The sequence below is a fragment of the Theropithecus gelada genome, chromosome X, assembly GCF_003255815.1.
Source record: "Theropithecus gelada isolate Dixy chromosome X, Tgel_1.0, whole genome shotgun sequence".
NCBI lineage: Eukaryota > Metazoa > Chordata > Mammalia > Primates > Cercopithecidae > Theropithecus > Theropithecus gelada.
Genome location: NC_037689.1, coordinates 130750819 through 130773213, shown reverse-complemented (window position 1 = coordinate 130773213; position 22395 = coordinate 130750819). Strand labels below are relative to the sequence as shown.

At 42.0% G+C, this 22395-nt stretch overlaps 1 protein-coding gene across 1 annotated transcript; it reads left to right on the top strand.

The window, feature by feature from the left end:
- Nucleotides 1–20366: 20366 nt before the first annotated feature.
- On the top strand, nt 20367–22044 carry TFDP3 (transcription factor Dp family member 3). Its single transcript, XM_025373392.1, has one exon. The coding sequence runs from the start codon at nt 20623–20625 to the stop codon at nt 21661–21663; it is 1041 nt and encodes a 346-aa protein (XP_025229177.1). The 5' UTR covers nt 20367–20622; the 3' UTR covers nt 21664–22044.
- Nucleotides 22045–22395: the final 351 nt, after the last annotated feature.

The following is a 22395-nucleotide window of genomic DNA, read 5'->3' as shown; positions in this document are numbered from 1 at the left end:
GGTCTTAGCAAATGGCACACGAGGAGATAATATCCCGTGCCTGGCTCGGAGGGTCCCATGCCCACAGAGCCTCACTCATTGCTAGCATAGCAGTCTGAGATCGAATTGCAAGGTGGCAGCGAGGCTGCAAAAGGGGCGCCCGCCATTGCTGAGGCTTGAGTAGGTAAACAAAGCAGCCTGGAAGCTCGAACTTCCAGGTGGAGCCCACTGCAGCTCAAGGAGGCCTGCCTGCCTCTGTAGAGTCCACCTCTGGGAGCAGGGCATAGCCAAACAAAAGACAGCAGAAACCTCTGCAGACTTAAATGTCCCTGTCTGACAGCTTTGAATAGAGTAGTGGTTCTCCAAGCATGGAGTTTGAGATCTGAGAATGGACAGACTGCCTCCTCAAGTGGGTCCCTGACACCTGAACAGCCTAACCAGGATGCACCCCCCAGTAGGGGCCGACTGACACCTCACACAGCCGGGTACCACTCTGAGATGAAGCTTCCAGAGGAACGATCAGGCAGCAACATTTACTGTTCAGCAATATTATCTGTTCTGCAGCCTCCACTGCTGATACCCAGGCAAACAGGGTCTGGAGTGGACCCCCAGCAAATGCCAGCAGATCTCCAGCTGAGAGTCCTGACTGTTAGAAGGAAAACTAACAAACAGAAAGGATGTCCACACCAAAACCCCATATGTATGTCACCATCATCAAAGACCAAAGGTAGATAAAACCACAAAGATGGTGAAAAAACAGAGCAGAAAAGCTGAAAATTCTAAAAATCAGAGTGCCTCTCCCCCTCCAAAGGAACTCAGATCTTTGCCAGGAACGGAACAAAGCTGGATGGAGAATGACTTTCACGAGTTGAGAGAAGAAGGCTTCAGACGATCAAACCTCTCCAAGCTAAAGGAGGAAGTTTGAACCCATTGCAAAGAAGCTAAAAACCTTGAAAAAAGATTAGACAAACGGCTAACTAGAATAACCAGTGTAGAGAAGTCCTTAAATGACCTGATGGAGCTGAAAATCGTGGCACGAGAACTACGTGACAAATGCATAAGCTTCAGTAACCAATTCAATCAACTGGAAGAAAGGGTATTAGTGATTGAAGATCAAATGAATGAAATGAAGCAAGAAGAGAAGTTTAGAGTAGAAAGAGTAAAAAGAAATTAACAAAGGCTCCAAGAAATATGGGACCATGTGAAAAGACCAAATCTACGTCTGATTGGTGTACCTGAAAGTGACGGGGAGAATGGAACCAAGTTGGAAAACACTCTACAGGATATTATACGGGAGAACTTCCCCAACCTAGGAAGGCAGGCCAACATTCAAATTCAAGAAATACAGAGAATGCCACAAAGATACTCCTCGAGAAGAGCAACTCCAAGACACACAATTGTCAGATTCACCAAAGTTGAAATGAAGGAAAAAATGTTAAGGACAGCCAGAGAGAAAGGTCGGGTTACTCACAAAGGGAAGTCCATCAGACTAACAGCGGATCTCTCAGCAGAAACTCTCCAAGTCAGAAGAGAGTGGGGGCCAATATTCAACATTCTTAAAGAAAAGAAATTTCAACCCATAATTTCATATCCAGCCAAGCTAGGCTTCATAAGTGAAGGAAAAATAAAATCCTTTACAGACAAGCAAATGCAGAGAGAGTTTGTCACCACCAGGCCTGCCCTACAAGAGCTCCTGAAGGAAGCACTCACATGGAAAGGAACAACAGGTACCAGCCACTGCAAAAACATGTCAAATTGTAAAGACCATCGATGCTAGGAAGAAACTGCATCAACTGATGAGTACAATAACCAGCTAACATCATAATGACAGGATCAAATTCATACCTAACAATATTAACCTTAAATGTAAATGGGCTAAATGCTCCAATTAAAAGACACAGACTGGCAAATTGGATAGACTCAAGACCCATAAGTGTGCTGTATTCAGGAGACCCATCTCACGTACAGAGACACACATAGGCTTAAAATAAAGGGATGGAGGAAGATCTACCAAGCAAATGGAAATCAAAAAAAGGCAGGCATTGCAATCCTAGTTTCTGATAAAACAGACTTTAAACCAACAAAGATCAAAAGAGACAAAGAAGGCCACTACATAATGGTAAAGGGATCAATTCAACAAGAAGAGCTAACTATCCTAAATATATTTGCACCCAATACAGGGGGACCCAGATTCATAAAGCAAGTCCTTAGAGACCTACAAAGAGACTTAGACTCCCACATAGTAATAATGGGAGATTTTAACCCCCCACTGTCAACATTAGACAGATCAATGAGTCAGAAAGTTAACCAGGATATCCAGGAATTGAACTCAGCTCTGCACCAAGCAGACCTAATAGACATGTACAGAACTCTCCACCCCAAATCAACAGAATATACATTCTTCTCAGCACCACATTGCACTTATTCCAAAATTGACCACATAGTTGGAAGTAAAGCACTCTTCAGCAAATGTAAAAGAACAAACACTATAACAAACTGTCTTTCAGATCACAGTGCAATCAAACTAGAACTCAGATTTAAGAAACTCACTGAAAACCGCTCAACTACACGGAAACTGAACAACCTGCTTCTGAATGACTACTGAGTATATAACAAAATGAAGGCAGAAATAAAGATGTTCTTTGAAACCAATGAGAACAAAGACACAACATACCAGAATCTCTGGGACACATTTAAAGCAGTGTGTACAGGGAAATTTATAGCACTAAATGCCCACAATAGAAAGCAGAAGAGATCTAAAATTGACACCCTAACATCACAATTAAAAGAACTAGAGAAGCAAGAGCAAACACATTCAAAAGCTAAGAGAAGGCAAGAAATAACTAAGATCAGAGCAGAACTGAAGGAGATAGACACACAAAAAACCCTTCAAAAAATCAATGAATCCAGGGGCTCGTTTTCTGAAAAGATCAACAAAATTGATAGACCGCTAACAAGACTAATAAAGAAGAAAAGAGAGAAGAATCAAATAGACACAATAAAAAATGATAAAGGGGATATCACCACAGATCCCACAAAAATATAAACTACCATCAGAGAATATTATAAACACCTCTACACAAATAAACTAGAAAATCTAGAAGAAATGGATAAATTCCTGGACACATACACCCTCCCAAGACTAAACCAGGAAGAAGTTGAATCCCTGAATAGACCAATAGCAGGTTCTGAAATTAAGGCAATAATGAATAGCCTATCAATCAAAAAAAGTCCAGGACCAGATGGATTCACAGCCAAATTCTACCAGAGGTACAAGGAGGAGCTGGTACCATTCCTTCTGAAACTATTCCAATCAATAGAAAAAGAGGGAATCCTCCCTAACTCATTTTGTGAGGCCAGCATCATACTGATACCAAAGCTTGGCAGAGACACAACAAAAAAAGAGAATTTTAGACCAATATCCCTGATGAACATCGATGCAAAAATCCTCAATAAAAATACCGGCAAACTGAATCCAGCAGCACATCAAAAAGCTTATCCACCATGATCAAGTGGACTTCATCCTTGGGATGCAAGGCTGGTTCAACATATGCAAATCAATAAACGTAATCCAGCATATAAACAGAACCAAAAACAAAACCACATGATTATCTCAATAGATGCAGAAAAGGCCTTTGACAAAATTCAACAGCCCTTCATGCTAAAAACTCTCAATAAATTAGGTATTGATGGGACATATCTCAAAATAATAAGGGCTATTTATGACAAACCCACAGCCAATATCATACTGAACAGGCAAAAACTGAAAACATCCCCTTTGAAAACTGGCACAAGACAGGGATGCCCTCTCTCACCACTCCTATTCAACATAGTGCTGGAAGTTCTGGCCAGGGCAATCAGGCAGGAGAAAGAAATAAAGGGTATTCAATTAGGAAAAGAGGAAGTCAAATTGTCTCTGTTTGCAGATGATATGATTGTATATTTAGAAAACCCCATCATCTTAGCCCAAAATCTCCTTAAGCTGATAAGCAACTTCAGCAGTCTCAGGATACAAAACCAATGTGCAGAAATCACAAGCGTTCTTATACACCAATAATAGACAAACAGAGAGCCAAATCATGAGTGAACTCCTATTCACAATTGCTACAAAGAGAATAAAATACCTAGGAATCCAACTTACAAGGGATGTGAAGGACCTCTTCAAGGAGAACTACAAACCACTGCTCAACGAAATAAAAGAGGACACAAACAAATGGAAGAACATGCCATGCTCACGGATAGGAAGAATCAATCTCGTGAAAATGGCCATACTGCCCAAGGTAATTTATGATTCAATACCATCCCCATCAAGCTACCAATGACTTTCTTCACAGCATTGGAAAAAACTACTTTAAAGTTCATATGGAACCAAAAAGAGCCCGCATTGCCAAGTCAATCCTAAGCCAAAAGAACAAAGCTGGCGGCATCACACTACCTGACTTCAAACTATACTACAAGGCTACAGTAACCAAAACAGCATGGTACTGGTACCAAAACAGAGATTAGACCAATGGAACAGAACAGAGCCCTCAGAAATAATACCACACATCTACCACCATCTGATCTTTGACAAACCTGACAAAAACAAGAAATGGGGAAAGGATTCCCTATTTAATAAATGGTGCTGGGAAAACTGGCTAGCCATATATAGAAAGCTGAAACTGGATCCCTTCCTTACACTTTATACAAAAATTATTCAAGATGGATTAAAGACTTAAATGTTAGACCTAAAACCATCAAAACCCTAGAAGAAAACCTAGTCAATACCATTCAGGATATAGGCATGGGCAAGGACTTCATGTCTAAAACACCAAAAGCAATGGCAACACAAGCCAAAATTGACAAAGGGGATCTAATTAAACTAAAGAGCTTCTGCACAGCAAAAGAAACTACCATCAGAATGAACAGGCAACCTACAGAATAGGAGAAAATTTTTGCAATCTACTCATCTGACAAAGGACTAATATCCAAAATCTACAAAGAACTCAAACAAATTTACAAGAAAAAAACAACCCCATCAAAAAGTGGGCAAAGGATATGAACAGACACTTCTCAAAAGAAGACATTTATGCAGCCAACAGACACATGAAAAAATGCTCATCATCACTGGCCATCAGAGAAATGCAAATGAAAACCACAATGAGATACCATCTCACACCACTTAGAATGGCAATCATTAAAAAGCCAGGAAACAACAGGTGCTGGAGAGGAGGTGAAGAAATAGGAATACTTTTACACTGTTGGTGGGACTGTAAACTAGTTCAACCATTGTGAAAGACAGTGTGACGATTCCACAAGGATCTAGAACTAGAAATACCATTTGACCCAGCCATCCCATTACTGGGTATATACCCAAAGGATTATAAATCATGCTGCTACAAAGATACATGCACGCATATGTTCATTGCAGCACTATTCACAATAGCAAAGACTTGGAACCAACCCAAATGTCCATCAATGATAGACTGGACAAAGAAAATGTGGCACATATGCACCATGGAATACTATGCAGCCATAAAAAGGATGAGTTCATGTCCTTTGTAGGGACATGGATGAAGCTGGAAACCATCATTCTCAGCAAACTATCACAAGGACAAAAAACCAAACACCACATGTTCTCACTCATAGGTGGGAATTGAACAATGAGAAACTTGGACACAGGAAGGGGAACATCACACACCGGGGTCTGTTGTGGGGAGCAGGGAGAGGGGAAGGATAACATTAGGAGATATACCTAATGTAAATGACGAGTTAATGGGTGCAGCACACCAACATGGCACATGTATACTTATGTAACAAACCTGCATGCTGTGCACATGTACCCTAGAACTTAAAGTATAATAATAAAAAAAAGAAGTTAAAAAAAATCTATGCAGGGGCATAGAGGAAGAAAGAAAGAACAAGAAAGCAAAATGGCAACCGTTTTGAGATGACCACTCCTGAGGAAAATATATGCTAAATCAGTAATGCTAGCTAGCTGGCTCTCTGCCATTATGATTCATGATCCATCATCTGGAGCTGTCATAACTTTTATAACATATCTGTTCTCCAAAATTCTGTGTATTTATACATTCCACATGACAAGTTCACTCTCATTCATAAAATAATATTATCTCTGATTTCCTGAGAACTTGGGCCTAAGGTAGCAATTGGTTTTAGACTTAATGTGCTTCTAGCTCATGTAGATGATTCCAAATTACCATAAGAAGATGGATGGCCTTTTCCAACTTGGGTATATGCTTTAATAGCAGAGGTGACTAGGGCATCTTTTTCAAGTTCAGGCAGAAAAATACCTGCAAAGGCCCACACACCTAGGCCAAATAACTTTGGTTGGCCTGATAAAGTTGTTTCTCTTGTGGGCTTCCAGGCTCAGTGGGTGTGGTGGCTGTATCCAGTGAGCTCAGCTCTGACTGTTTTTTCATGTAGAATAGTGTAATCTAGTCTCTTGGACTGGGTTGAATCTTTGCTTTTAATTACAACAGCATGCTGAGAATGGACTGGGTTCTTACTTTTGTTCTTTACTTAGGTTAACTCAAAACATTCCTTTAGTTCCCTCCCTCCCTCCCTCCCTCCCTCCCTCCCTCCCTCCCTTCCTTCCTTCCTTCCTTCCTTCCTTCCTTCCTTCCTTCCTTCATTCCTTCCTTCCTCCTTCCCTCCCTCCCTCCCTTCCTCCCTTCCTCCCTCCTTCCCTCTCTTTCTCTTCCTCTTCTTCTTCCTCTCTCTCTCTCTCTCTCGCCTCCTTTTTCTTCTTCTTTTTTTTTTTTTTTGTGATGGAGTCTCACTCTGTTGCCCAGGCTGGAGTGCAGTGACGCAATCTTGGCTCACTGCAAGCTCCGCCTCCTGGGTTCATGCCATTCTCCTGCCTCAGCCTCCCAAGTAGCTGGGATTACAGGCACCCGCCACCATGCCTGACTAATTTTTGTATTTTTAGTAGAGACAGGGTTTCACCATGTTAGCCAGGATGGTCTCCATCTCCTGACTTCGTGATCTGCCCACTTCGGCCTCCCAAAGTGCTGGGATTACAGGCGTAAGCCACCATGACCATGCTCGGCCTTTCTTTCTTTTTTTCTCTTTCTTTCTTTCTTTCTCTCTCTCTCTCTCTCTCTCTTTTCTCTCTCTCTTTCTTTCTTTCTTTCTTTCTTTCTTTCTTTCTTTCTTTCTTTCTTTCTTTCTTTCTTTCTTTCTTTCTTTCTGATGGGGTCTTGCTCTGACACCCAAGCTGGAGTGCAGTGGCACAGTCACAGCTCACTGCAGCCTCTACTTCCTGGGCTCAAGTGGCCCTCCCACCTTAGCCTTCCAAGTAGCTGGGACCACAGGTGTACACCACCATGCCAGGCTAGTTTTTTAAATTCTTTGTAGAGAGGGGGGTCTCACTATGCTGCTCAGGCTGGTCTCAAACTCCTGGGCTCAGGTGATCCTCCTGCCTTGGCCTCCCAAAGTGCTGGGATTACAGATGTGAACCACCATGCCCGGCCCTTCCTTGTTCATCTTTTCTCCAGAAGATAATTTTGGAAATCCAAGTTCTTAAGTTGGTGCCTAGGATAATAAAGTCCAGAGAGTGGAGGTAACTCATCTGCATTAGCACTGTTAGTATTTGTTCCAAATGATTTGCAACTGCCCAACTTTGGTGACAGAGCCAGGATCTATTGATGACTTCTGAAGGTAGAAGCCATAAGGCCTAGTGGTGAAGTGTGGTTGACAGATGAATGAACAAAGAAAATGGGGGATGTGTTCTTATATTTATAAAATGGAATATTATTTGGCCTTAAAAAATAAGGAAAGCCTGCCATTTTTAACAATACGGATGAACCTGGAAGACACTGCTAAGTGAAATAGGCCAGACACATAAAGAAAAATATTGAATGATCTCACTTGTATATGGAATCTATAACAGTCAAACTCATAGAAGCAAAGAATATAATAGTGGTTGCCAGGAACTGGGGCATGGGGAAAATGAGGAGTTCTTGTTCAATGGATATAGAATTTCAGTTATGCTAGATGAATAAATTGTAGAAATCTTCTGTACAATACCATGCCTATAGTTAACAATACAGTAGTGTATACTTGAAATTTACTAAAAAGGTACATCTTTAGTGTTTTCATCACACAAAAAAGAAAGTAGTAACTGTGTGGTGATGGAGATGTTAATTAGCTTAATCGTGGTGATCACTTCACAATGTATACATATATCAAAACATCAAGTTGTGGGCTGGGCATGGTGGCTCACAGCTGTAATCCCAGCACTTTGGGTGGCTGAGGCAGGTGGATCATTCGAGGTTAAGAGTTTGAGATCAGTCTGGCCAACATGGTGAAACCCTGTCTCTACTGAAAATACAAAAATTAGCTGGGTGGTAGTGGCACACATCTGTCATCCCAGCTATTTGGGAGGCTGAGGCCGGAGAATCACTTGAGCCTGGGAGGCAGAGTGAGCCAAGATCATGCCACTGCACTCCAGTCTGGGTGACAGAGTGAGACCCTGTCTCAAAAAAAAAAAAAAAAAAAAAAAAAAAAAAAAAATCAAGTCGTGCACCTTAAATACAATTGTTGTCAATTGTACTGTAACAAAGCTGGAAAAATAACACTGATGTTAGTTACCATGTATTGAGTGTTTATATGGTGCCAGGCAGTCTGCTAATCTGATCTTTTCAACAACTCTCTGAGGTAGGTACTATTATTTAATATCCTTGTTTTATAAATGGGGAAACTGAGGCTCAGGAAGACTAACTAACATGCCCAGGTTAAGTAAGCAGCAGTCCTTCTGGTAGTTGGTCAGATTTGGGGTGTTAGTCCTAGCTTAGTCTTTCTGATTTACTTAATATTTTCACCTGTTTTCTGCAAAATTGGATAATAAAAGCCCATACCTAACAGGGTGGCTGTGAAGATGGAATTAGATAACATCTACAAAGTGCTCCACGGGGCGTGGCATATAGTAAGTGCATATAAATGGTAACTGCTTTTGTTATTAACCTGGTCTCTGGGCTATGAGACATGGAGCTGTACTGTCTCTGTTCTGGGCACTATGCAGGTTTTGCTGAGCTGCCAGAATACACATCCGTTTGTATCTACCTCATTTGATGGAGCAGTGTGCATGCTCCAGTGCAAATACTGCAAAGGGTGCCAATTCTATTAGTTCAAGTAAATTGGGTGGGGAGCTCTTGACAATTTAAGGCATTCATGGAATATTCCTATTGGAATTTGCTGTGTGTTTGCAAATTAGTCCTGTGGAAACGTATCTTCAGAAATCCAGTGGCCGATACAAAAGACACTGGGCTGTGAAGTGCATTTGGTGATTCACATTGCAGGCTAGAAAATGGTCCTTGCAATGAGTCATAAACACCTTTCCATATATTGGGTTCGATTACTCTGATGGACAGCTCTTCGCCTCCATAGTGTTAAGTCCTATGATTCACTCAATATGAAAAACCTGTCATGTGGCATATGGCTCCAAATCCAGGCCCTGCAATAAGGAGCTAATGCAAAATCTAGAACATGGAAAATTGAACGATGACTCACAATCACTCTCTTTCTTCCGTCCAGCATTGAGATCTCACTTGATGAAAATCACAGAAGCGATACATGACACTAGGGAAAGCAGAGCAAATCACTGAAACCTTCTATTCCTGAACTCCTTGCCTCTAGTATCTCCTTTATGTCAAATACATCTTCCTAAAACACTTCATTACCAAGTTACTCTTCTGCTCAATAATTTTCAGTGACTCCCCATTGCCTTTAGCATCAAGTCCAAACAAACACCTCAATCTCTTTTTTTCACAACTGCACTCCCCACATCACTGATTCATTTAATTTTTTCATCCAGTTCATGTTTATTGTGTGCCTACTACGTGCTATGCCCTGAGCTAGGTGCTGGGGACATGCCTGTGAACCAGTCAGATGCCTTTACAGACACTCTGCATTCATCAAGCTCTTCTGCTTCCTGTCATTCACCCAGAACATGTTCATCCTATTACTGCATCTGTACTGACTCCAGGTCCTCTATTTCAAACGTCTTCCCTTTTCCTCTCTGCCAAGGTATACTTCTCACCACCTCTAAAACCTAGATTAAAATGCAAGCTTTCCACACATGCCCCACACCTAGAAGTAGCAATCAGAAGCTCAGGAGAGCGTGCCTTGCTCAGAGGCTAGATCTGCAGCAGCAACCATCTGTTTAAAGCCCTTGAATGCAAGTAAAAGGAAAAGAATTTCAAAAACTTTACATGTGCCAATTGATTGCATAAAGGATCATAAAGTAGGAATGAGAAACCCAGTTTTAGGCTAGAACAATCCTTGATTGTGATAAACAGAAAATAAAGCAAAACTTTTATCATGGATGTTTGTGTGTATCTGGGTGGTGGTAGTGGGAATAGGCAGGTTAGCTTGATTAACCAAAAATGTAGTCATCTTTAATATGTCATTATCAGTGATATGAATTGCTCTGGAATAAGTGGATAGGACTTACTCATGCAATCACATTTAGAGCCAGTGATAGAAATGCAAATCCGAAATGCGAATAGCAGCCCATGCTATTCATTTAGCTAATTATGTATCGAGTAGCTACTACGTGTCAGACAAGCCTGCCCATGACATATGTGGGGCCCAGGGCAAATGTACAAAGGGACTCAGCTCCACCTACCATATGCCTGAAGATTTGCAAGTTATAAATTAACAGCATTTAATAAAGTGTGTTCTGTTCTCCTACCTTTACAAACAAAGCATATCTTCATAATGATCTGGAAACTAGGATCAAGTTTTAAATTCTTGAATTTCTCAGAGTTTCATGCCAAAACATGACAGGACAGATGGGGCGGTCCTAGGCTCCCAGCTCCCAGCCTGACTTTTGACCCCCTTCTCTTCCACTCCAACTCCATCTTGTACTATGAGGGGCCTCTCACACATGCAGGCAAACACCCCGGTCCTCCTGTCCAAGGGGTTCCACCCTTGGGAGGATGTACTGGGGATAGAGACCCACACAGGCCTGAAAGAAGGCACAAGGCCCTTTAGCCAGAGAATTCCCAGGACCTGAGTAGCCAGAGCATGCACTAGAAAGGAAGGGCATGGACTCTGGTTGGACACATTCTTTTGGTCCAGTGGATTCCTGCTTCTATGAGGGCTACATCTAGGGAAGGGCCAGAGTAAGGTCTCTAAGGCTTGGGGCCAGGTGTCTACCACATACTGGGGATAAGATGATTATGATATGCTCCTTGTCCTCTAGGAACTTACAATCTGGTGAAGCAGACATACAGGTGCACAGCCCACACTACCATACTGGGATAAATAAATGCTGTCTTTGTTAGAACTCAGAACACAGAAAAGGATAAAATATGAGATGATGGATCTGAGGAATGACAAATAGGGGAAGAAGAGCCAAAGATGGAGATGTCAAGTATGATGCCTTTTGTTCCTTTCGAAAAAGTTTGAATTGTTGTTTATGGAGGTCCAGTTTGCATTCAGGCAAGTGCTCAAATTCCACCTGAAAGCTCCATGAATTGTGATAATTCCAGGAAATCACAGCCCCTTCATTCAGTCAACACACCCTGCTCAGAGATAACCTCCATTCTGCCATCCATCACCAGAGCTTAGTTCTGACTCTTTTTGAACTCCACATAAATAGAATCATATAACGTGTACCTTTGTGTCTTGTTTCTTCTACTGGACAGTATGTCTGTGAAATCCATCCACCTTGTGTAGCTGTACTTTTTTTTTTCACTGCTGTGTAGCATTCCATGTTACTGAAATGTGACACATTATTTTTCCATTTTACTGTTGATGGACATTCAGTTTGAGATTATTATGAATAGTACTGTTATGAACTTGCTTGTTCGTGTATTCTGAAAAAAAGTTAGAGCACTCTTTTAACAAATTGTATTTTGAAATAACTTCAGACTTAGATGCAAAAATATTTCAAGTAATTCCTATATTCTTACTATGCAGCCATAAAAAGGAACCAGACCATGTCCTTTGCAAGGACATGGATGGAGCTGAAAGCCATTATCCTCAGGAAACCAACACAGGAACAGAAAACCAAACACTGCATGTTCTCACTTATAAGGGGGAGATGAACAATGAGAACACACGGACACATGGACAGAGAGAGGGGAACAACACATACTGGGCCTGTCGGGAAGGTAGCGGGAGGGAGAACATCAGGATAAATAGCTAGTTCATGCTGGGCTTAATATCTATGTGATTGGTTGATAAGTGCAACAAAACACCATGGTACACATTTACTTATGCAGCAAACCTGCACGTCCTGCACATGTATTCTGGAACTTAAGTTAAAACAGGCAGGACGTGGTCGCTCATGCCTATAATCCCAGTACTTTGGGAGGCCAAGGAGGGTGGATTACCTGAGGTCAGGAGTTCAAGACCGGCCTGAACAACACGGTGAAACCCCGTCTCTACTAAAAATACAAAAAATTAGCTGGGCGTGGTGGTGGGCACCTGTAATCCCAGCTACTTGGGAGGTTGAGGCAGGAGAATCGCTTGAACCCAGGAGGCAGAGGTTGCAGTGAGTCAAGATTGTGCCATTGCACTCCAGCCTGGGTGACAAGAGCAAAACTCCATCTCAAAAAAAAAAAAAAAAAAAAAAAATTAAATAAATAAAATTAAATTAAAACAACAAAGAATTTGTATATTTTTCACTCAGATTTCATTCTTTTTAAAAATAGCTATCTAGTATTCCATTATAAATACTTTAAAAATATTTACCTCTAATTTTGCCAAAACACTAAAAGCTTTTTAATTTTCCTGTTTTCTGCTATAGAAATTTAAGCAAATATATACTTAACCTGTGATCTATACTTACTCTTTGAATGAAAAGATACAGCCATCCTTCAAATTTTACATTTTATCAGCATCTTTAAAAAAATCTGTGGTCCATACTTTCCAAGTGATTGACTGATTTTCAAAAAGAGCTACAGTTCCTTACAACTCGAATTGAATTTTCTTATGGAAATCTGTTTTAGTCCTCTTAGATTCTTGAAACCAGTCTTCTTTCTGCTCCTTTGAAGTGTAGAACAAACTATTTAATTTTTCCCAAGCCTGCCTCTGCTCCAGAGGTGGCCTGGATTTGGGTCTCCATGAGCCTCTTTCCAAGTGAGCCAACGCTAGAACTGACAGTCTGGCTATAAGACTGACAACTTGTGGTTAGTGAAGGACTGTGTTTATAAACATCCATTGATGAGTGATCAACCAACACACACATCCCCACACATGCATGCCTTGAGAGATTGAACCAGCACTTTTTTTTTTTTTTTTTTAAAGAGACAGGGTCTCCCTCTGTCATCCAGGCTGGAGTACAGTGGCACAATCATAGCTCACTGCAGCCTCGACCTCCTGGGCTCAAGTGATGCTCTCGCCTAGGCCTCCCTGTGTGCTAGGACTACAGGCATGAGCCACCACACCCAGCCTTGAACAAGGCATCTCTAAGGTCTCTGATATAGCCACATTTTTGTTTCAGGTAACTTTAATGCAAAAATGGATTATTCATAGAAATTAATCAGAAAAGTCAAAATTAACAGCAAGCCATTTAATTGAGGGGTCCCTGTCCATATATTTTGTGTATCTCCCACACCCACCCTTCTCAGCTCAACCCTGTATTATAATACTCAGTGGGCACAATGGAATTTTTCTCTATTTCCCAGAAGACAATGGGGTTCACAGTTAATTGCAGTTTAGCCCCTTGATGTTCCTTGTAGTTGCATGTCATTAGACCAAGGTTAGCCCATAGGATATCTTCTTCAGCATAATATGACTATTTTACTGAAAACTGACTAATTTTTGGCCTGCTTTTTGTTAACTGCCACCCAACACAACAGGTGCTGAGAACAAAATAGGCCCTCATTACAGAGTTCTTGCTTGATGGAGGCAAGATAGCTAGGCTAGAGGGAAGACAGAATAGATAATCAAACATTTAGAAATCTCTTCTATCCCATTATTCTAAGATTCTCTCATTGTTTGCCAATCCAACAGCATCCCAGGTTTTTGCATATCCAATCCATATTTTTCTGATGAATGTGTGTTTAAATTTCTAAAAGGCAGATTTAGAAAAGCAATTTATTGTCACAGATCCCTCAGGATCCATCTTTTTAAACTACAAACCAGATGTCTCATTTTCCCAGTAGGAAATAGACTTTGAACATGGAAAGTCCACATTTTGTTTTCTACTCATCTCAACACAGTGAGAGGATTTCCAAATTGGTCAAGCTAGCCTCTTCTATCCCAGAGCAATGGAGCCTGCTTTGCATTGTGAGGGTAGTCACTGGAGTTGGGTTGTGGGTCAGGAAACTTGTGTTCTGCTTTAAATTCCCCCACAAATTCAGTATGACTCCCGGAAGTTACATCTTTTGGGGACCTTTGTTTCACAATCAGTAGAGAATCATGCCTTGCCTACAATGCCAGATGATAGGAAAAAGACGTGCAAAATGTTTTGAGCTTGCTCAAGAAAATACAATGACATAATCCCAAAGTGGCATGCCATAGTAGTAATCAGATTTTTAAATTCTGTAAAGTTAGTTGAGGCCCTATGAGATTGAGCCTACTTAAGTTTGATGTTGTCCCATAGAGACTCCTATGGTGTTAGAAGGATCTTTAGAAAGAACATTTATCCCAACAGTCCATCTGGCCAATAAAATTTTTGGTAGCATCCTAGCAGATAGACACATGGCCTCTGCTTGAATACTACCTGCCCAGGGAGTTTACTACTGCCTGAATAGCCCTTTTCTTTGTTGAATCACTTAAGTCATTAGCAATGACTTTCTTAAATTGAGATGGAACCAGCGTTCGTGTAACTTCTGCCTGCTGTTTCTAATTTTTTCCTCTGGAGTAACAAAGATCAAGTTTGTGCTTTCTTTTACAGGATGGCTCTTTAGATATTTGAAGACAGCTCTCAACATGTCTCTCCTTCTCCCGAGAAAAATTATTTTTTTGTAGCATCAAATTCTTTTTTTTGAGACAGAGTCGCTCTGTCACCCAGGCTGGAGTGCAGTGGTGCAATTTCGGCTCACTGCAACCTCCACTTTCCAGGTTCAAGTGATTCTCCTGCCTCAGCCTCCCGAATTAGCTAGGACTGCAGGTGCCCACCACCACACCCAGTTACTTTTTGTATTTTTTAGTAGAGATGAGGTTTCACCACGTTGGCCAGGCTGGTCTCAAACTCCTGACCTCAAATGATCTGCCCACCTTGGCCTCCCAAAGTGCTGGGATTACAGGCATGAGCCACCACACCCAGCCTGTAGCATCAAATTCTTATCCCCTCCCTTCCTGACCACCACCAATCCCAGAGACTCCTGGGACCATGGGCATATTTTCTGATATTGCCAAGAGGAGCTCAGGAATCTCATCCAAACAATACCACATACAGGATCCTGGCCCAAGTGGCCTAGAAGGTGAGGCACCCAGCAGACCCTTCTTCAGCCCTCCCTCATGTACCCTTGAAGGGCCAGGAGGGTTTTGTTTTGACAACTTGCATTCTGTTTAAGCCATGTGGAATCTTGGAAGGTCTTGAAATTTCTCTAAAGAGAAATTGATAATGGCAGATGTTAAAACAAAAGCTAAATTGATAACCAAATAATGCTCAAACTTTTATGCAAATGAAGGGGTGAATCTTTATTGAGCACCTGGAGGCTTAACATTTTCTAAGTGAAGATACTGAGGCAATGTGTAGCAACTTTCCCCAAGCCACACAGCAAGGATTTGGAATTCGTCTGGTTGGCAGGCCACCCTCTAACCCACTAGGACAAGCCACCTTCCCTTTTATTGGGCTAAAATATTTGACTCCTTTGCCATGAGAGGTTAGGAAAAGTCTCTTCCTAAATCTGTCCTCCTCTCTTCTTCTAAGTACTGAGTGGTTGCTTTGCTCTGTAGGACTAGATGAACTTTAACTTTGCTGAGCCCTGGGCAAACTCCTGGGTGGTATTTGCATTCGTGGGTAGTTATTAGATCATTGTTTTTGTGGGGCAAGGAGGGCTGGATTTCCTACTCTGCCATCTTGCTGATGCCATCCTACATTTTATTTTTTACTCATTTAGCTCAGGGGTATGGCCCACAAGTGGACTGCCTATTTTTATAAATAAAGTTTTATTGAAGCACAGCCACACCCATTTGTTTACATGGTGAGTATTATAGTTTCTGTGCTACAATGGCAGAGTGAGTAGTTGAAATAGAGACTGTATGGTGTCTGCAAAGCTTCAAATTTTTACTATCTATCCCTTAACAGAAAAAATCTGCTGACCTCTGCTTTGGATCATGACTGAAAATTATACATTATGTGAAAATTTACTATTATAGCAATGAATAACACAGTGATTTTTGCTGAAGGTGACAAAAATTAATTTTGTGGAATATAAAATAATTCCTGAAATATGTATGTCTTTACATTATTACTCATCCGTATATTGCTAGCCCATAAGAAGAACACTCAGACATGCAGAATCATAATTAAATTCAGTCATCTTTGATATTGTGCTTTCAATAGTATTAAAACCATCACTTTATACATATTGATTTTGTTTTTATAAAGGTAGAGTTGTCAAAATATAAGATAGAACATATTTTACAATTTTTTTGCTTTGACTTAAAATTTTTAATTATCAGGCATATGCTCTGTTTTTATTCTTGCTCTGGGCCTCTCAAATGTTAGATTGGGAAGCCTTGATGAGACTTGGTAAGCATGTCAACACTTAGATGTGAGGAGCCATTTTTTGCTCTGTTGGGGCCTTATGTTCTGAGCAAAGTCTCTGAGAAGTTCTACCAATGCTTAATGAGCTCAGCAAAGCCTACCTGTCTGCAGCTACCACAGGGCAGTGAGAAAAAAACCAGCAGAGCACCTGCTATGAACTAAATTGCATCCTCTGAAAATTCTTATGCTGAAACCCAAACCCCTAATTTGACTATTTTTGGAGATAGAGTCTTTAGGAGGTAATTAAAATTAAATGAAATCGCAAGAGTGGAATCTTAATCTTAAAGGACTATGTCTTTACAATAAGTGAAATCAATCTCTCTCCCTCTCTCTCTCTCTCTCTCTTTCATGTGAGAAACACAGTGAAAAGGTAGCCATCTGCAAGATAGAAAGAGGGTGCTCACCGGAGACCAAATCCTGCTAGAACCTTGGTCTAAGACTTTCCTGCCTCCAGAATTGTGAGAAAATAAATGTATGTTATTTAAGCCACCAGTCTACAGTATTTTGATATGGTAGCCGAAATACAGTAAGACAGATTTTGGTACTGAGAAGTGGGGTGCTGCTGTAAAAAATACCTAAATATGTGGAAGTGGCTTTAGAACTGGGTAATGGGTAAAGACTAGAGTCTTGTGGCACATCCTAGAAATATGGACATTTAGGGCAATCCTGGTAAGGTCTCACAGAGAAATAAAGAACCTGATATTGAAAACTGGAGGAAAGGTGATTTCTGTTATATGGTGGCAAAGAACTTGGCTGAACTGCGTCCTAGTGTTTTGCAGAAGTTAGAACATACAATTGAATAAATTGGATACTTAGCTAAAGAGATTTCTAAGCAAAGTGTTGAGGGATTGGCTTGGTTTCTCCTGACTAATTATAATAAAATGCAAGAAGAGAGAGACGAATTAGAGAAGGAGTTGTTAAGCAAAAAGGAACCAGAACTTAACAACTTGGAATATTCTCAGCCTATCCATATTGCAAAAAACGAAACTTGTCCTGAAGAGAACACTAACCCTACAGCTGGACAACCGTTTGATGAAGAGATTGTGGGTGGGACTCATGAGTTTAATCAGCCATCTCAGCAGAAGCCAGGAATAGAAGTGGGATTATATGAGCAAAAACACCACTAGTTTGAACTAAAGGAGACAGAGAAAGCTACACAGAATGAAGGGAGACTTTTGAAGTTCTTGGATTCTCAGGAGCAGAACATTTAGCTTTTTGGCTGCTAATTGCACTGTTATTCAAGGAAAAATAAGAATAACCATGAAGGCATTTATAGATAATCAGGGCTGACACTTCTACCACAGGCCCATGGGGCAAAGCTGTTTCTACCTCAGTTTCAAAGGGTGATACCACCTTTCCAGTTTCAGTGGGTCAGGATGACCCTGCCCTGCGCCTCAGGGGCAAGGCAGCCTTTATAGACAATCCTTTGAGCTGGACCCTCTCTGATAACTGAAGGGGCAGGGCCCTAGCAGAGCCATGAAAGTGACACTGCCACCCAGGTGGTGGGTAGAGTGTTGAACCAAAGAGATTATTGAGCCTTAAGATCTCATGGAATTCACCTTGCTAGGTTTTGGACTTGCTTGGGACTCATTACCCCTTTCTTTCTTCTGATTTCTTTCTTTTGGAATGGGAATGTCTATCCTATGCCTCTGTCACCACTGTATTTTAGAAGCACATAACTAGTCTGGTTTCACAGGTTCACAGCTAGAGAAGAATTTTGTCTCTGGATGAATCTTACCTTGAGTCTCACCAATATATAATTTACATGATATTTAGGTAAGACTTTGGACTTTAGACTTTAAGAGTTGATGCTGGAAAGAGTGAAGACTTTGGGGACTGTTGGAATGGAATGAATGCATTTTACATGTGAGAAAACATAAATTTGGGGCGAACCAGAGGGGTTAAAACTCTCTCCTTAACTAAACTTTAGACAGGCTCCTCTAAGCCCTCTTTTTGACCTCATCCTTGCTAAGTCTAATTTTATCAAGAGTTTAGCTTAAGTCACCTTAGTGAGAATCCCCAGCTTTTGATATCCAATCACCTTCAATATCTGATCACACTCTTCTTCCCCACCCTTGATATCTGATCACCCCAGCCTGCCTTTAGCAAGAATCTTGTTAAGTTGGTTTAACAAGAATTCACCTACCCTTGATGTATCTTCTTAGTAATTTTTCATCCACTGACCACTTCACTCTGCTCCTTGACTACAAATTCTCTTGCCTTTACTGCATTTAGAATTGAGCCCAGGCCAGTGCAGTGGCTCACAACCGGGGGTGGTGGTGGGAGCCTGTAATCCCAGCTATTCAGGAGGCTGAGGCAGCAGAATCGCTTGAACCCAGGAGGCGGAGGTTGCAGTGAGCCTAGATCGTGCCACTGCAGTCTAGCCTGGACGACAGAGTGAGACTCTGCCTTAAAAAAGAATTGAGCCCAGTTCTATCCTGAGGTCTCTTTGCCCCAGTGCAATGGTTCCTGAATAATATCTGTTTTACCTCTTTCACTACTGTCCAGCTCTGGTTCTGTTTAGCAAATGCTATAGACTGAATTTTGTCCCCCTACCCACTAAAACTCATATGTTGAAGCCCTAACCCCAATTTGACGGTATCTGGAGATAGGGTCTTGAGGAGGTAATTAAGGTTAAATGAGGTCATAAGGGTGGGTCCCAAACACGACAGGATGTGTCCTTATTAAAAGAGATCTCTCCAAGCCCCACTGCCATGTGAGGACACAGTGAGAAGGCAGATATCTGAAAGCCAGGAAGTGAGCCCTCACCAGAAACCAATCCTGCCGGGAACTTGATCTTGGACTTCCAGCCTCCAGAACTGTGAGAAAATAAATGTCTATTGTTTCAGCCACCCAGTCTATGGTATTTTGTTATGGCAGCCCGAGGTGAGTGAGATAGCACCTCTGTGTGTTTGAGGCTGAGGTATATGCATGTGTGCAATCATATGCATTATTTCCAGAGCCCAGGTGCTGGAGGAAGTTGCTGTGGACTAGAGAAGCAGGCCTGAAGACACAGAGCCTGTGTGGCATGGTTATTAGGACTCTTGGTGAGTGAGGCAGAGTTGAGACCAAGGGTGGGAGAAAGAGACTGCCCCAGGCCTCTGCTTCTGCTGGGCTTTGTCCTGTTCTCTCTTTAGATCTCTTTCTCATTGGCAATGTGTGTACCTTCCAAAGTGAAGTATAGGCTGTGGACTTAGTCTATTGATTGTACCACAGCCCAACAAATAAATGTTACCGTATATTGTTAACTCCCTTTTCCCATCTCTACTCTATCTACTCAGGAAGCCTTAGTGTAGCTGTTTGGGTAGAGAGACAAAAACCGGATTCTTCCACAAGAAGCTTCTTGACCAGCAGGTGAAGAAATAATCCTTGCAAGAGCCCAGATCCAGCTTCTTGTGAGACAATGGCTGGGAAGAAATGATAGATGGGCCTGCAGAGGCCTACACGTCTGATTTTCATCAGTCCCTTTAGGATGTGCTATGGCTTAAATGTGTCCTCCAAAAGTTCATGTGTTGGAAACTTAATTACCATTGTAACAGTATTAAGAGGTAGGCCCAGAGGAGGAGGGGCTGAAAGCATGAAAAGGCATGCAGGCGCACTACACGGAGCATCGCCTGCCGCCGCGCACCTCACGCCGCGCACCTCACGCCGCGCACCTCACGCCGCGCACCTCACGCCGCGCACCTCACGCCGCGCACGCCACGCGAGCCCTACACTCGGCACAGAAGAATTATTTTTCTTCTCTGGAAGGTGAACATTTATCGCATTTATTTCCCAAATCTGGTAACATGGCAAAATATATCAGTCTAACTTAAGCTAACAAAGAACTCAAGGTCTTAATAGACCAGAACCAGACCAGTGGCTCCGTGGCCGTTCACCCCTCCACCGTAAACCCGCTCGGGAAGCAGCTCTTGCCGAAAACCTTTGGACAGTCCAATGTCAGTATTGACCAGCAAGTGGTAATTGGTATGCCTCAGAGACCAGCAGCATCAAACATCCCTGTGGTAGGAATCCCAAGCCCACCCAGCAGTCACTTTGCCTCTCAGAACCAGCCTTCCTACTCCCCACCTCGGTGGGCCAGGCAGCACAACAGGAAAGGAGAGAAGAATGGCATGGGCCTGAGCCATCTTTCCATGAAGGTCTGGGAGACGGTGCAGAGGAAAGGGACCACTTCCTGCAAGGAAGTGGTGGGCGAGCTGGTCGCCAAGTTCAGAGCTGCCAGCGACCACGTCTCACCAAACGAGTCAGCTTATGACGTGAATAACATAAAACGGCGCACCTACGATGCCTTAAACGTGCTGATGGCCATGAATGTCATCTCCAGGGAGAAAAAGAAGATCAAGTGGATTGGTCCGACCACAAACTCGGCTCAGAACTGTCAGAACTTACAGGTGGAAAGACAGAAGAGACTTGAAAGAATAAAGCAGAAACAGTCTGAACTTCAACAACTTATTTTACAGCAAATTGCCTTCAAGAACCTGGTGCTGAGAAACCGGTATGTGGAGGAACAGGTCAGTCGGCAGCTGCCGCCCAACTCAGTCATCCACCTGCCCTTCATCATCATCAGCACTAGCAAGAAGACCGTTATCAACTGCAGCATCTCCGACGACAAATTAGATTATCTGTTAAAGTTTGACAACTCATTTGAAATCCACGATGACATGCAAGTGTTGATGTGGATGGGCATGACTTTTGGGCTAGAGTCCGGGAGCTGCTCTGCCGAAGACCTTAAAATGGCCAGAAGTTTGGTCCCAAAGACTCTGGAGCCGTACGTGACAGAAATGGCTCAGGGAACTTTTAGAGGTGTGTTCACGATGGCAGGTTCCACGTCTAATGGCACGCAGCCCTCTGCCAGTGACCTGACCAACGGTATGGATGGGATGCCGGCCACAAGCTCCAATGGGTCTCAGTACCATGGCTCCAGAGTGGAGACCACAGCAGTCCAGGAGGAGGAGGAGGAGGAGGACAACAACGATGATGACTTCAATGAGAATGACGAGGATGACTGACGTCCTCTCCCCTTCAAATTCAGCTTCAGGAAAACATTTAGGGAAAAGAAACTTTTTTTTTTTTTTTTTTTTTTTTTAAATGTGAGGTTTTCTGTTTCTTTTTTGCCTACTCTCAAGAAGATATTGGTAAGCTGTAGAATTTAGATATGCACCTCTGATAAGCAAGGATTGTTTCCCGTATGATTAAGACGTGCTGTTGATGTGTGTTTTGATACCAGTGTGCTGACGCAGAGCCTTTATTTACTTTTTAGGATTTTGTGTTTTCATTTTCTATTTTTCTTTAAATGCAGAGTTCATTGTTGCCCCTTAACAGTTTTTGCTGAGTTTACTGAAGAAATTGTACTTCATCCACATCCATGAAAATAAAATGCTCTCCTGTTGTGCACAGTGAGTACCGAATGCCGTTTATTTGCCATGGGTTTGGATGGCACCCCCACTGATGCATAGCAAGACTCTGAGTTTTCCATTTGTTCAGTTGTGCAGTGTCCAGAGCCCCAAGCAAATGGCAGAATTCTATTTTCAGAACAATAAACACCATTAATCTTTAAAAAGATTAAAAAAGGTAGGGACTTTAGGAGGTGTAAGAGGTGATTAGGCCATGAGGGCTGTGCCCTCATCAATGGATTAATGCTGTTATCATAGGAATAGACTTTTGATAGAAGGATAATTTCAACCCTATTCCTCTCTCTGTCTTGAATGCTTGCTTGCCCTTCTGCCATGTTAGGACACAGC